The 14,082-nt window shown below is 37.9% G+C and overlaps 1 protein-coding gene across 13 annotated transcripts in view; it reads right to left on the bottom strand.

Moving 5' to 3' along the window:
* DLG1 (discs large MAGUK scaffold protein 1) overlaps positions 1-14,082 on the bottom strand; it is a 653,463-nt gene that overhangs the window by 15,853 nt on the left and 623,528 nt on the right. For 7 of the 13 annotated variants that reach the window (XM_049775940.1, XM_049775930.1, XM_049775933.1 and 4 more), the window contains 3 exons: positions 11,869-11,902; positions 2,953-2,994; positions 1,818-1,853 (listed from right to left, as the gene is read on the bottom strand). In XM_049775940.1, coding sequence (XP_049631897.1) covers positions 1,818-1,853; positions 2,953-2,994; positions 11,869-11,902 — 112 coding nt within the window. Of the gene's footprint in view, positions 1-1,817; positions 1,854-2,952; positions 2,995-11,868; positions 11,903-12,601; positions 12,702-14,082 lie in introns of all 13 variants that reach the window. The other 6 variants (XM_049775934.1, XM_049775931.1, XM_049775939.1 and 3 more) reach the window with 3 other exon arrangements.

Consider the following 14,082-nt stretch of genomic DNA (forward strand, 5'->3'; position numbering starts at 1 on the left):
CAGTTTAAAATTTTAGCTCTTTGTGTCGAATTTGTTCACCACCCCTGACCTATAGAAAATAGGATGGAAAGATTAGAGGTTAAGAATAACCTTAATATGAGGGCCGTGAAGGAAAAAAAAAAAAGAATAACCTTAATATAAAATTGAAAAATTAGTTGGATAGGGGCCGGAGAGATAGCATGGAGGTAAGGCATGCCTTGCATGCAGAAGGACGGTGGTTCAAATCCCGGCATTCCATATGGTCCCCCGAGCCTGCCAAGAGCGATTTCTGAGTGTAGAGCCAGAAGTAACCCCTGAGCACTGCCCGGTGTGACCCAGAAACAAACAAACAAAAATATTAGTTGGATAGAGGCTGGAAGGGTGGAAAGGAGCGGTAAGGCGTCTGCCTTAGATGGATGGACTGCGGTTCGATGGTCCCCCAAGTCAGGAGCGATTTCTGAGCAAATAGCCAGGAGTAACCCCTGAGCGTCAATGGGTGTGGCCCAAAAAACCAAACTAAAACAAACAAACAAAAAAACCCCCCAAAAGTTGGCTAGAACAGACAGCCAGCTGTTCTCAGAGCACCACCAAGAGTGATCCTTGAACACAGCTAGTTGAGGCACCAAAACCAAATACACAAAAATAATAACGTTCTTAGTGTAAACATTTGGGCCAAAGAGATAGTCTAGATAAGTCATTTGCCTGGCATGTAGCTGACCCCAGTTTGAATACCACATATGATCACCTGAGTACTACCAGGAGTAACTTCTTATCACTGCTTGGTGTGGCACTAAACCCCCAAAAGAAAAACAAAACTTCCAAACCTTACAAGTGGTATGATTCAATTAAAAAAATTTAAATTTGGACCAAATGAATGGCCATTATGTACTGTAATTATTACACATTATTTGGTAATGTATAATAATGTAATGTAATAGTATAATAATGAAGGAAACTATTCGAAGATTTTTTTTAATGACTGTCAAGATTCTTTTTTATGGGGGGGGGGTTGGGCCACACCCAGAGGCACTTAGGGGTTACTCTTTGGCTCTGCATTCAGATATTGCTCCTGGCAGGCTTGGAAGACCATGTGGGATACTGGGGATTGTGCCTGGGTCAGTTCTTTGTCGACAGTGCAAGGAAAATGCCCTATTGCAGTGCTATTGCGTTGGCCACATGTAAAGATTCTTTAAAACCTCTTCATTGTATTTTTCATTACTTTATATATTATGTAGATCTTTTAAATTCATATTGTTATATTATTTCCTTTAAGAGAGAATTTTGGGGCTGAGTGTTGCTTTCAAAACCAGGTTGAATTTCTGACATAGAAGATTCCTTGAGGCACAACTGGGAGCAATCCCTGAGCAGAGCCAGGAGTACATAGATTGTAAGCACTGCAAGGCTGTGGTTCCAAAACAAAACAAAAAAAACTCCACAAGCAAAACCAAAAAATAAGTACTTTCACATTTATACTATCATAACATACATTATATGTATTTAAGAGCTTTGAAAAAAGTACTACATATAAAGCATGATTCACATAAAAGCAAACATGCAAATTAAATAATCCACACCTATTACTTCATGCAAATGGCGAGACAGTATATACTTTCATCACCTCTTTTCAGTTTAGAAACTCACTCAACTTCTCTATGGAAACTTCTGATTATAAGTTAATAAAGTGCTCAAAATAACAAATCATATCCTCATACCATAAATGAATGAAAATCATGAAGTATTTTGTTAAAAATATGGACAAAAATACAACAATCGAATGAGGATTAAAGTATATATTGTCAACATGGAAAGTATTAAAGACAAATATTAATAGGATGAACCTTTCGAGCAGCCATACTCATCTGTAATCAAGATTACTTTCGTATTAGACAGCAGTAAAAAAGAGTTAGAAAAACAATTTTAATTTTTAATGTGCTACAACTGATAATAGTCATATTTAATTCCCTCCTCCCATTCTCAAATTTATTAAAAAAATTCACGTACTTGAGATAGTTAAAATCCTAACACAAAATGCCAAAAAATATGCCAGTATTACTGTTTTAGCAATTGTATAACATTTTTGTCATCATTTCTCATGATATAGAAGTTGAATAATTTGACTCAGACTAAGGACTCACAGATGCATGTCATGCCCTCTACCACTGAGCTGCATCTTTAGCCCTATAATATTTTAATCTTAATAAAAATAATTACTGGGTCAGGGATATAGCTCAAGTAGCAGGGCACATGCTTTGCATGGGGAGGTCTTGCGAGCTCATAGCTTCCGTGTAAAGGAAATGGCAAATACAAGCATACTGTTCATCTACTAAATATTTACGTCTTATAAAAAAAAAGCAACAACATAGATGTACTATGTAACACTATTGTTAAAAATGGTTTATTAAAATTTGGATATTGGGCCGGGCGGTGGCGCTGGAGGTAAGGTGCCTGCCTTGCCTGCGCTAGCCTAGGACGGACCGCGGTTCGATCCCCCGGCGTCCCATATGGTCCCCCAAGAAGCCAGGAGCAACTTCTGAGGGCATAGCCAGGAGTAACCCCTGAGCGCCACAGGGTGCGGCCCAAAAACCAAAAAAAAAAAAAAAAAACCCCCCCAAAAAATTTGGATATTTTCTTCTGTATACAGCATGACTTTCTTCTTCTTCTTCTTTTTTTTTTTCTGATTTTGGGCTACACCTGGTGGCACTCAGGGGTTACTTCTGGATCTGCACTCGGGGCACCATATGGGATGCTGGGGATTGAACTGGGTCAGGGTTCGGGTCAGCCGCATGCAAGGCAACACCCTACCCACTGTGCTATTGCTCCAGCACCCAGGACTTTATTTTTCAAGTTCAGAGTTTTACCTGACTTAAAAACACGATCTAATATTTGGATTTTGCAACATGTTATTATGAAAAAAAATCCCCAGAGGATACAATACTTGAGATTACAAAACAACAATTAACTTAAAACACTTACGGTAACTACTTTCACTATCGCTGGCATTAGAAGTTACATGCTCTGAAGTTGCAGACAATGAAAGAAAATAAAGGAAAGAATGAATTAAAAAAAAGCAAATTATCAAAAGAAACACAAGGTGACATTATAAAATACTGAGAAATAAACCATACTTAATCATATATAATCCAGGAATTTTAATTCAGAATTCTAATTTTCTTTGAAAAATTACCAAATGAAAAAAACGAACAGCAAGGAGAAACCTGTAGTTAAAAATGATGACTGATTTTGATCCAACAGTTTCTGTACAAAGTCAAAATTATAAACAGCTAGTTGAATATGACAAAGAGTAAAGTTATTCTTAATAGCCCATAGAAACACAGAAGAGGAAAATATAGTGGGTACCACTAAATTCAGTTTATGAAACATAACTAAGGTAAGTTATATCTGAGTAAAAAGAAGAAATGCCTTTTGATTTTATAGTTCAGCTTCTCTTACTCCTGAAATGAAAATCTACATTTTTGTGATCATACACATAAGCAGTTTAGATGTCATAGATTCAAACGGAAAAAGTCAAATGAAAGAGAATTCTAGAAGGTGGAGTTATATTTTAAAATGAGAAATTCTTATTTTACAAAGTTGACAAAGCTGCTTTGCAAAACAAAAATGAATCAATACACCCATTGCTAACTATCTGATCCTCTTCATGCAAATGTGATGCTTCATGTTTTCTCAATAAATTCTGTCTTAAATTGGAGGTAAAGTAATTTTGTTTTTAATCATAAGACGACTTAAAAAGTGGTGCTGGAGAATCAAACCCAGTGTCTTATACATGAAAGGCAAATGCTCTACTGTTGAATTACATAGCCATAGACTAAAATAAAAAATTTTCCAATTGAAAATGGTAAATTTGGGGCTGGAGTGAGAGCACAGTGGTAAGGCATTTGCCTTGCATGCAGCCTACCTGGGACAGACCTGGGTTTGATCCCTGGCATCCCATATGGTCCTCCAAGCCTGCCAGGAGCTATTTCTGAGTGCAGAACCCTGAGCGCTGCTGGGTGAGACCCAAAAACAAAAACAAAAACAAAAAAAAAGAAAGGGGTAAATTTTTTTGTTTTTTTGTTTTTGGGCTACACCCGGCGACGCTCAGGGGTTACTCCTGGCTATGCGCTCAGAAGTCGCTCCTGGCTTGGGGGACCATATGGGACGCCAGGGGATCGAACTGCGGTCGGTCTTAGGCTAGTGCAGGCAAGGCAAGGCAGGCACCGTACCTCTAGCGCCACCGCCCGGCTGAAAGGGGTAAATTTTATCATTATGTTAAAAAATTAAAAGAATTATAAAAGGAAAAAGTGTCTGGGGCTGGAGAGATAGCATGAAGGTAAGGTGTTTGCCTTGCATGCAGAAGGTTGGTGGTTCAAATCCCGGCATCTCATATGGTCTCCTGAGCCTGCCAGGAGCGACTTCTGAACGCTGCTGGGTGTGACCCAAAAACAAAACAAAACAAAACAAAAAAAGAAAAAGGTTTCCAAGGAGAAATACTTCTGCATCATACCACTCACAAGGTCGCCTAATAAGTAGCACTACTGAAAAGTTCAGAAAATGGTAGAATTCAAGGTTTTTTTTTTTTGGTTTTTGGGCCACACCCGGTAATGCTCAGGGGTTACTCCTGGCTATGCGCTCAGAAGTCGCTCCTGGCTTGGGGGACCATATGGGACGCCGGGGGATCGAACCGCGGTCCGTCTCCTAGGCTAGCGCAGGTAAGGCAGGCACCTTACCTCCAGCGCCACCGCCCGGCCCCAGAATTCAAGGTTTTAAATGGAGGCTGGAGCGACAGCACAGCAGGGAGGGTGTCTGCCTTGCAGGTGGCCCACCCGGGTTTGATCTCGGCATTCCATATGGTCTCCTGAACCTGAGCACAGAGCCAGGAGCCAGCCATAAAACCCCTGAGCACTGCTGGGTGTGACCCCAAAACAAACAAAGAAACAAACAAAACAGATTTTAAACAAATTCTTAGATTTCTTTAACAATGGTAATTAAGTTATTCTAACTGCAAAGACAGAAAAACGTTTAATCATGACTATACATTTAGTAATGTAAGACAGAAAAGTGATAAAATACATAAATTTTAAAAGTTGACATTTAAAAATTTCCAATGTTATCCTAGATTATAAAACAGTAACTTCTAATTATATAATCTACAGATCAATAAATCGTGATTTCCCTTACTATTATTTTTAGACATTTGTGCTTGCTCTAAATGATTTTCCACCATATTTTCATTCATACAGTTTTTTTTGGTATTTGTCTTATCTTCCTTTAATTTTCAGAAGCAGGAGTGGTACATTAAATGTTCTTAAGGTTGGGGCTGGAGAGATAACATGGAGGTAGAGCGTTTGCCTTGCATGCATAAGGACAGTGGTTCAAATTGCGGCATCCCATATAGTTCCCTGAGCCTGCCAGAAGCGATTTCTGAGCATAGAGCCAGGAGGAACCCTTAGCGCTGCCGGATGTAACCCCCCTCCAAAAAGAATTCTTAAGGTTAATTAGGACTGCTATTACACTGTGCAACCTCAAATGTGTAAAATATATATATATATATGTATATATATATATAAAAATATACACTTTTCAAAATAGTGACGGGGTGGGAGAGTAAGTAGGAGTAAAAAGAAAATGAGCCATGAGTTGACAATGACAGAATTGGGGCTTTTATTGTACTATTCAACTACTACTGAATAGATATGACATGTTATATAATAAAAAACTGAAGCTACTACAATCTATGTTTTCTGGGGATTTTTGCTACTTATTTTGAGTTCTCTAAGATCACTGTAAATTCTTTTTCTTTTGTTTGTTTTGTTTTGATTTTTGGGTAACAACCGGCAGCGCTCAGGGGTTACTCCTGGCTCTACGCTCAGAAATTGCTCCAGACAGGCATGGGGGACCATAGGGATGCTAGGATTTGAACCACCGCCCTTCTGCATGCAAGACAAACACCCTACCTCCATGCTATCTCTCCAGCCCCTAAATTCTGTAAATTCTTAAATTCTTCTAATTTCCTGAATATAATCATTGCTATCAACCATCATCATTATTATTATGTTATTATCAGCATTACCAGAACTTTGGAACTAATTAGGAAGGTAAGGAAGAGGCAAAGAGGCAAACTAGAAGCTCTTTAAGTTCAGTGATGGAGGGTATTGGGTAAATGGGTTGTGGCAAAGGTGCAGTAACTACATCAAACAACGTTGGGGCTAGTGACATGTTATAGGTGTTATGATGCTTGTTTTGTATATGATTGTGGCAGCTGTAACATGGCTTGGATCCCTTGCACAACATATGGTCCCACATATGGTCCTCTGGGCACCAAACAATAGCACCTGTGCCTCCTAGGGATATATCCTAGGAACACAAAAATACAATACAAAAATACCTATATTCATTGCACCGCTATTTACAATAGCCAGACTCTGAAAACAACCAAGGTGCCCTTCAAGAGATGAATGGCTAAAGAAACTATGGTGCGCGCGCGCACACACACACTGGAATATTATGCAGCCATCAGGAGAGATGAAGTCGTGAAATTTTCCTATACATGGAGGAACATGGAATCTATTATGCTGAGTGAAATAAGTCAGAGGGAGAGAGAGACACACAGAATAGTCTCCCTCATCTACGGGTTTTAAGAAAAATAAAAGACATTTTTGCAGTAATTCTGAGAGACAAAAGAGAGGAGGGCTGGAAGACCCAGCTCACAACATGAAGCTCACCATAGAGTAATGAGTGCAGTTTGAGAAATAACTACATTGAGAACTATCATAACAATATGAATGAATGAGGGAAGTAGAAAGCCTGTCTAGAGTACAGGAGGGGGTGCGGTGGGGAGGAGGGAGATTCGGGACATTGATGATGGGAATGTTGCACTGGTGAAGGGGGGTGTTCTTTACATGACTGAAACCCAACTACGATCATATTTGTAATCAAGGTGTTTAAACAAAGATATTAATAAAAAAAACCCAATAGCACCTGTGCACTCTCCAGTGTGGTCCCAAACTGAACGAACAAAACAACTTATGTATTAATACCACTGTAATCATGCTATTTAATGGCAGTATTTTAAATTGTTATCTTATTGTTTTGTTTAACTCCAGTGGTGCTCAGGGGTTGCTCCTAACACTTCACTCAGAACTCATTCTTTTTTTTTTGTTTTTTTTTTTTGGGCCACACCCGGCGGACCATATGGGACTCCGGGATTCGAACCAACCACCTTAGGTCCTGGATTGGCTGCTTGCGGGCCCAGAAACCATTCTTTTTTTTTTTTTTTTTTTTTTTTGGTTTTTGGGCCACACCCGTTTGACGCTCAGGGGTTACTCCTGGCTATGTGCTCAGAAATTACCCCTGGCTTGGGGGGTCCATATGGGACGCCGGGGGATCGAACCGCGGTCCGTTCCTTGGCTAGTGCTTGTAAGGCAGACACCTTACCTCTAGCGCCACCTTCCCAGCCCCCAGAAATCATTCTTGACAGTGCTGTGAGGACCATATGAAATGCTGGGGCATGGAAATTGGGTTGGCTGTGTGTAAGGCATGTGCCCTATACACAATGTATTATCTATTTGGCACAATGACAGTATTGTTTTTTTGTTAAAGGGTAAAACACTTCACTCTATTAAAAATAAATCTTTTCAAAGTCCTTTGTCAGAGATAGCAAAATATCCATTAAATACAAAGTCTATACTTAGGAGGAAAATCCAAATTAAGCTATCATGGATTATCTCTATTATGAGAATGTGAAATGAAAACAAAATCAAAACAGATATGCCAAACAGAGGGCAAGCAAATGAAATTCTCATAAGGGGTATGAGAAGGAAGGGTAATCTAGTATAATTTTGGAAAATGACCTGGCAACACTAAAAGCTGATTTTTAAAATTATTTATTTTGCCGGTTACTTCCCGTGGTGCTCAGGGCTTACTCCTGGCTCTGTGTTTAGGGATCACTCTGGCAAGCTGTGGTGGGGTGAAGGGTCACAACCATATGGCGGTGCTGCTAGGGATTAAACCTAGGCCAGCATCATGCAAGATAAGTGCCCGAGCCACTATACTATTCCTCAGGTCCTTTTTTGTAATTTCTGAGTAATATAATAAACATTTCCACATAAACTATCATATCTATCGCTGATTCCATCTTTAGGATAAAGTCCTTGAAGAGAATATTATTAGGTTAAATGATTAATTTACCAGAAAGGGTATACCAATTTATACTACAGACAGGAATGTCAAAATGGTTACTTAATGGAATCCTATCTTTTAATTCTCCTTTAAAAAAATTGCCAAAGTAATGGCAAAAAATATAATTTTGTTACTGATTATTAAAGACATTTAAACAACTGCTTATTTATTTAGGTGTATATGTGGGGTGGTCTAAAGTGCTGGGTTTGAGGCAAGACAAACATAACCCATTATCAATTCATCACCTCTTTATTTCTTGAGCACTTTTCTTACATTCTTTATTCAGCTTTCTAATGGAGAGATAGGTTAGTGCTATGATTTCATTAGGAGCTTATAGTGTAAGAATATACATAATACAAATATATTCTTCAAATATAATTTTGTTTGATGTCATAACTATTCACATATCTATAATCAACTTTCTTCTCCCTCCCTCACTCTTTTTCTTCCTTTTTTTTTTTTTTTTTGGTTTTTGGATCACATCCGGCAGTGCTCAGGGGTTACTCCTGGCTCTAAGCTCAGAAATTGCTCCTGGCAGGCTCGGGAGACCATATGGGATGCTGGGATTAGAACCACTGTCCTTCTGCATGCAAGGCAAATGCCCTACCTCCATGCTATCTCTCTGGCCCCTTCTTTCCTTTTATGACCATCATTCTCAACCAATAATGCTACTTCTGGGCCGGGACGCAACTCAGTGACAGAGCATATAATTTGAATATGTGAGGACCTGTGTTAAATCCCTGGCACCACAAAAAAACAAAACACCAAAACAAATGCATAAACAAAAATAACATTTATATTAATTAACACACACACACATGAAAAATAGAGTATGTCTGATTTTTTTGGGTTTGTTTTTTGGGCCACAACTGGCAGTGTTCAGGTGTTACTCCTGGCTCTGCACTCAGAAATTGCTCCTGGCAGGCTTGGGGGACCCATATGGGATTCCAGGAATCGAACCCAGTTGCCACATGTAAGGCAAACGCCCTGCCGCTGTACTATCTCAGACCCAATCATTTTTTTTAAGCCTGATTTTTGACTTAAATGAAACATTAAGATTTAACGTACAAATTGAGAAAGTTACAAGCATTGAATATCTGCAAGTTATGGGTACAAACTATGATGCAACTGTATATTGTTCCATTTGAACCCCTTGAATTGAGAAATGGACTCCCTTTTCAACTCTGTTAAAGTAATCTTGCTCAGTTACCCCTTCTTAAAAAAGTAAAAGTTGGGGCAGAGAGACAGCACAGCAGTAGAGCATTTGCCTTGCACCAGGCCAACCCAGGATCAACGGTGGTTCAAGTCTTGGCATCCCATATGGTTCCCTGAGTCTGCCAGGAGTGATTTCTGACAACCAAGCACTGCCGGGTCTGACCCCAAAACCAACCCCTCCCCCCAAAAGTAAAAGTTGTCTTCTTGAATTATACAAACTGAACAGATCTCTTTTTTTCCCCCACTTTCCCACCCACTCCAACAAACTTTTATTTCTAGCTTTTCATCATAAAGTATGATGGTTTAGTTTTTATAGATTTCCATCATATTCAAATTACTTTTGTGAAGTCAAAATTAAGTTTGGAAAGATTTTCTTTTACTTTATCAACAGTGAAAACCATGATTATTTTTTGATTCTTCTCTTTTAGAATTAGTGTCTATGAAAAAGGTGTCACTTATGTGTTTTTCAATTAAATACCCATTTCTACCCATAGAGTATGTAAAATTACATGCAAGGAGCAAATCTTTCTTGTATTTATTTATTTATTTATTTATTTATTTATTTTTTGGGCCATATCTGGTGATGCTCAGGGGTTACTACTGGCTATTCACTCAGAAATCGCTCCTGGCTTGAGGGACCATATGGGATGCTGCCGGGAATGGAACAGAGGTCCTTCCTGGGTCAGCCGTGTGAAAGGCAAATGCCCTACCAGTACTCTATCACTCTGTCCCCTAATTCAAACATTTACTCATGAAGGCTGAAGTACCAGAGATGAGAAGAGAATTATAGAATGAAGGGCTAGAGAGAAATAGCATAGGCAGGGGATGGCACTTGTCTTACAACTTGCAGATCTGGGTTCTATCCCTGATGACACATATGGTACCCTGAGACCTGCCAGAATTCATCCTGGAGCACAGAGCCAGGAGAAAGTCCTGAGCACTTTAGAGTGTAGCCCCAAAGCACAAACAACAACAAATAAAAATAAGGTGCAGAAGAAGTGGTGCAAGGACAATAAGGTGCAAGGACAGTGGTAGAAGTTATTTTAGTACCTTTGGTGGTAGTGGAGGTGTGATGTTTGTCCATTAAAAGTATGTACTTTGATACCACTATGAAAGGTATCAATAAGACTACTACTAAAAATAAACTTATACATATATTCAGATAATAAAAGCAGAATGGGGAAAATATTTTGATACTTTCTTTGTTGACAAAATATAGGTGGTCAAGACATACACAATAAAAAGAAGGGCCAAGAACTTACAAAGTAAAAGTTATCTTCTTTTTGCTAAACATAAAATTTCAGTATTGTTATCATAAATTAGGAAAAACATTTTAGATTTAGACATTAAAATGAACATATTAATAGAGACCTTTTAAAATTAAGACAACTATATCCTTAAAAAGCAACAAGTAACACAGAAGATTTAAAAATACTTAATAACACAAATGGATATTAGCTAGGAAAAAACCTCTGGTCTAAAAAATTAGTTCTGCAAATCACTATTAGGTAATTATTTGCTAAAATAATAGCAATATTTGGTACTATTTCACATTTTCTTAATTAAAAGTATTCTAAATTTAAAATCTTGTTTGCTAAGATGAATGTTTTGTTCATTTATTTAGTGAATGACTCCTATGTATCAGATTATACAAACTTAAAGATTAAGTACTGCTAGAAAATTAAGAATCAAACCTTCAGAGATGACAGCTTGATTAAAGGAAAAATATAGAATATTTCTTTTTTCTTTTTGGTTTTTGGGCCACACCCGGCGGTGCTCAGGGGTTACTCCTGGCTGTCTGCTCAGAAATAGCTCCTGGCAGGCACGGGGGACCATATGGGACACCGGAATTCGAACCAACCACCTTAGGTCCTGGATCGGCTGCTTGCAAGGCAAACGCCGCTGTGCTATCTCTCCAGGCCCAATATAGAATATTTCTTATAATTCTAATGATTTATAATCTTCTTTAAAAAGATATACACTTCCCTCAAGCACACTATTACAAGAACCTGAGGTCTACACATCTCTAATATTTAAGATCTATCATATCTAGCACTTTCATATTCTAGCAACATCTTCCTAATGTAAAATCAAATTGATTTTGAATTATTCAACAATAAAATGGGGCAGACAAAGGTATGTGAGACATAAAATGTCAAGAAACATTATTTTCTAAATTCTGATAAAGGCAGAAAGTATTACTGTAAAAAACTGAAAAGAAGTGTTGATATTTAAAAACACCATGTGAATGTATTTGCTCTAAGAATTATAAAAATGAAAGTGTAATTGTGAGCACAGTTTTCAAATGTAAAAAACTGAGCATAAGAAAAACAGAAGTTGGTATTATAGAAAAATCCCAAGCATATTATTACCATGAAAAGTCTAAAAGCAGTCTATGATTATATACCTCCTTATGCCAGAATCAAAATGTATTTGAAAAAAGTGGGTTTGTAGACGGAGGTGAAAAAATAACTTGGGAATATTTTGATCACTTACTCAGGCCTTTTGATCCCATGTCGTCAGGGATCTCCTGTAGAGAGTAGTTCCCAGAGAGCAAGCAAAAAAAGATAATCAAAGAAAATAGTTGTCAGTAATGCATTAAATTGGTGCTACAATAAGAGACAGTTCCAAGACCATTACAGGTGTACTTATCTACAGGACATTTTTTTTGGGTTGATTTCCTAAGTCTGAAATAAGCTAGCAACTAAATGTTAAATACTTAACGAATGAAAAGTTCAATCTTAGAGACTAATCAGTCTCTAAGGGAGAAGAGCAAAATTTGAGACAATGTCTACCTATAATAAATAGGACAAAATGATTTTAGATGACCTTTTACCAAAGACTGGCAAGGCAATATCTAAAAAATCAGTAAATAGCTTTTTAAATATTCATGCTGTTCCTTGAAATTTCTCTGCATAAGGTAAATGTTTTTTTTTTATAAGAACTCTTATATAAAATAGTTATTTAAAATATAATTTAATGTTTCCTATTATAATAAAATGCATTACTTTTATTAATTTGTTTATTCTAATTTAAGGCTCCCTAACATGCCAGAAAAATTAAAAAATGATATACAGGTTAATTTATGCCTATTAAGCTGACCCTGACTAAAGTAATTGGTAGGTAACCTGTTGCAGCTCTTGAAACTGTCTCCATGGTAACAACCAACTGCAGGGCAGTAGGTCCCTCTACATTTATCTCCAGTTGACCATTTGATCCACATACTTACGGTCAGCATCACTTGTTTCCTGCTCACTCTGGTCCTTGTTCTTGTAGAAGGGGAATTTTCGGGAAAAGAGGTTCTTTTTACGCTTGTCATTGAATGACTGCTGAAGAAGAGAAGGAGGGGCAAAACAAAGGGATGTCTACTGTCTGTGTGTACAAAGGCCCAGCCTAGTAGCTCTGTGGAAGCTGACTCTCATGACCACAGTGTGCAATTTGTATTTTAATTTTTACTTATTTTAAGTCACATATAAAGTGAATTTCTAATTTTTATGAACTCTTTTAATGTTTTACAACAGAATAGAGCATTAGTTCAATAATAACCTAAAAATAAGGAATAAGTGCTACTTGATAAAAAGGAAATAAATGATTGTAGTCATTATAATAGTATAAACCAGGGTAACATATGTTCAGATCAATCCATGTTTTTCTAGAATATTTCCAGGTGCTCCACAGCAAGTTACTTTAAATGTTATTCTAGCTCAATTTCCTATAGTAGGGATACATCTTAGGTGGGCATAACTAGCCTCACTGCAGTGTGGAATGTGTTCTGTTAGTCTGCTTATGGAAGTGAGAGTTGTAATACTGTTAGCATAACCCCTGAGTGCCGCTGGGTGTGACCCAAAAACCAGAAACTCAAAACTACTAATTTTAATTCTGGAGTGGGACAATATAAAGGATAGAAATTCTGCTATAATTTTCCTGCAAAATGCTATCAGCACTCTGAAGTATATCAAAATTAGGCAGTATTTTTTGAGCATGTCTACATTTTAAGTTGTACCAGTTGACTGAGGAACATTAATAATTTAATTAACTTTTGGGTTTCTGAATCACATTTGGTAGTAGTCAGGGGCTACTTGCTGCTCAGTGTTTGGGTGGGGGTGCTAGCTACTGGCATGGTTAGAAATGTTAACAACCAAAACTGGGGCTTTTGGCATGCAAAAACATGTACTCTAGCCAACTGAGCTAATTTTCTGGTCATAAAGTGACTTTTCCTTTTTGGTGGCGGTGGAGAGGGCACTCAGCTAGAATCACAACTTATTCCTGGCTCTGCACTGAGGAATCATTCCTTGAATTCAGGTGGGCCGCATGCAAGACATGTGCCCTACCCACTGTACTAAATCTCTAGCTTCCTGAAGTGACATTCAAAAACTCAAATTTGGGGCCAGAGCAGTGGTGCAAGCCAAAAACAAACAAACAAACTAACTAACAAAATAAAAGCTCAAATTTTATTATCTGAAAGGATTTATTTAATTAAAAAGCCTCACAAAAACTAGGCTGAAATTTCTTTAATGTTGGACTACAACTCTTATGCTACTTTTGGCTTTGCACTGCTGAGAATGAGGGGGTGGGTCACTCCTGGCAGTGGTAGGGATTGAACCTGGGCCTCCTACATGCAAATATGGAACTAAGTCTGCTGGGGTATCTTTGCTCCTAAGTTTTCTTTTCTTTTCTTTTCTTTTTTTGTTTTGTTTTTGGGTCACACTG

The sequence above is a fragment of the Suncus etruscus genome, chromosome 6 (assembly GCF_024139225.1).
Source record: "Suncus etruscus isolate mSunEtr1 chromosome 6, mSunEtr1.pri.cur, whole genome shotgun sequence".
In the NCBI taxonomy this organism is placed as follows: domain Eukaryota; kingdom Metazoa; phylum Chordata; class Mammalia; order Eulipotyphla; family Soricidae; genus Suncus; species Suncus etruscus.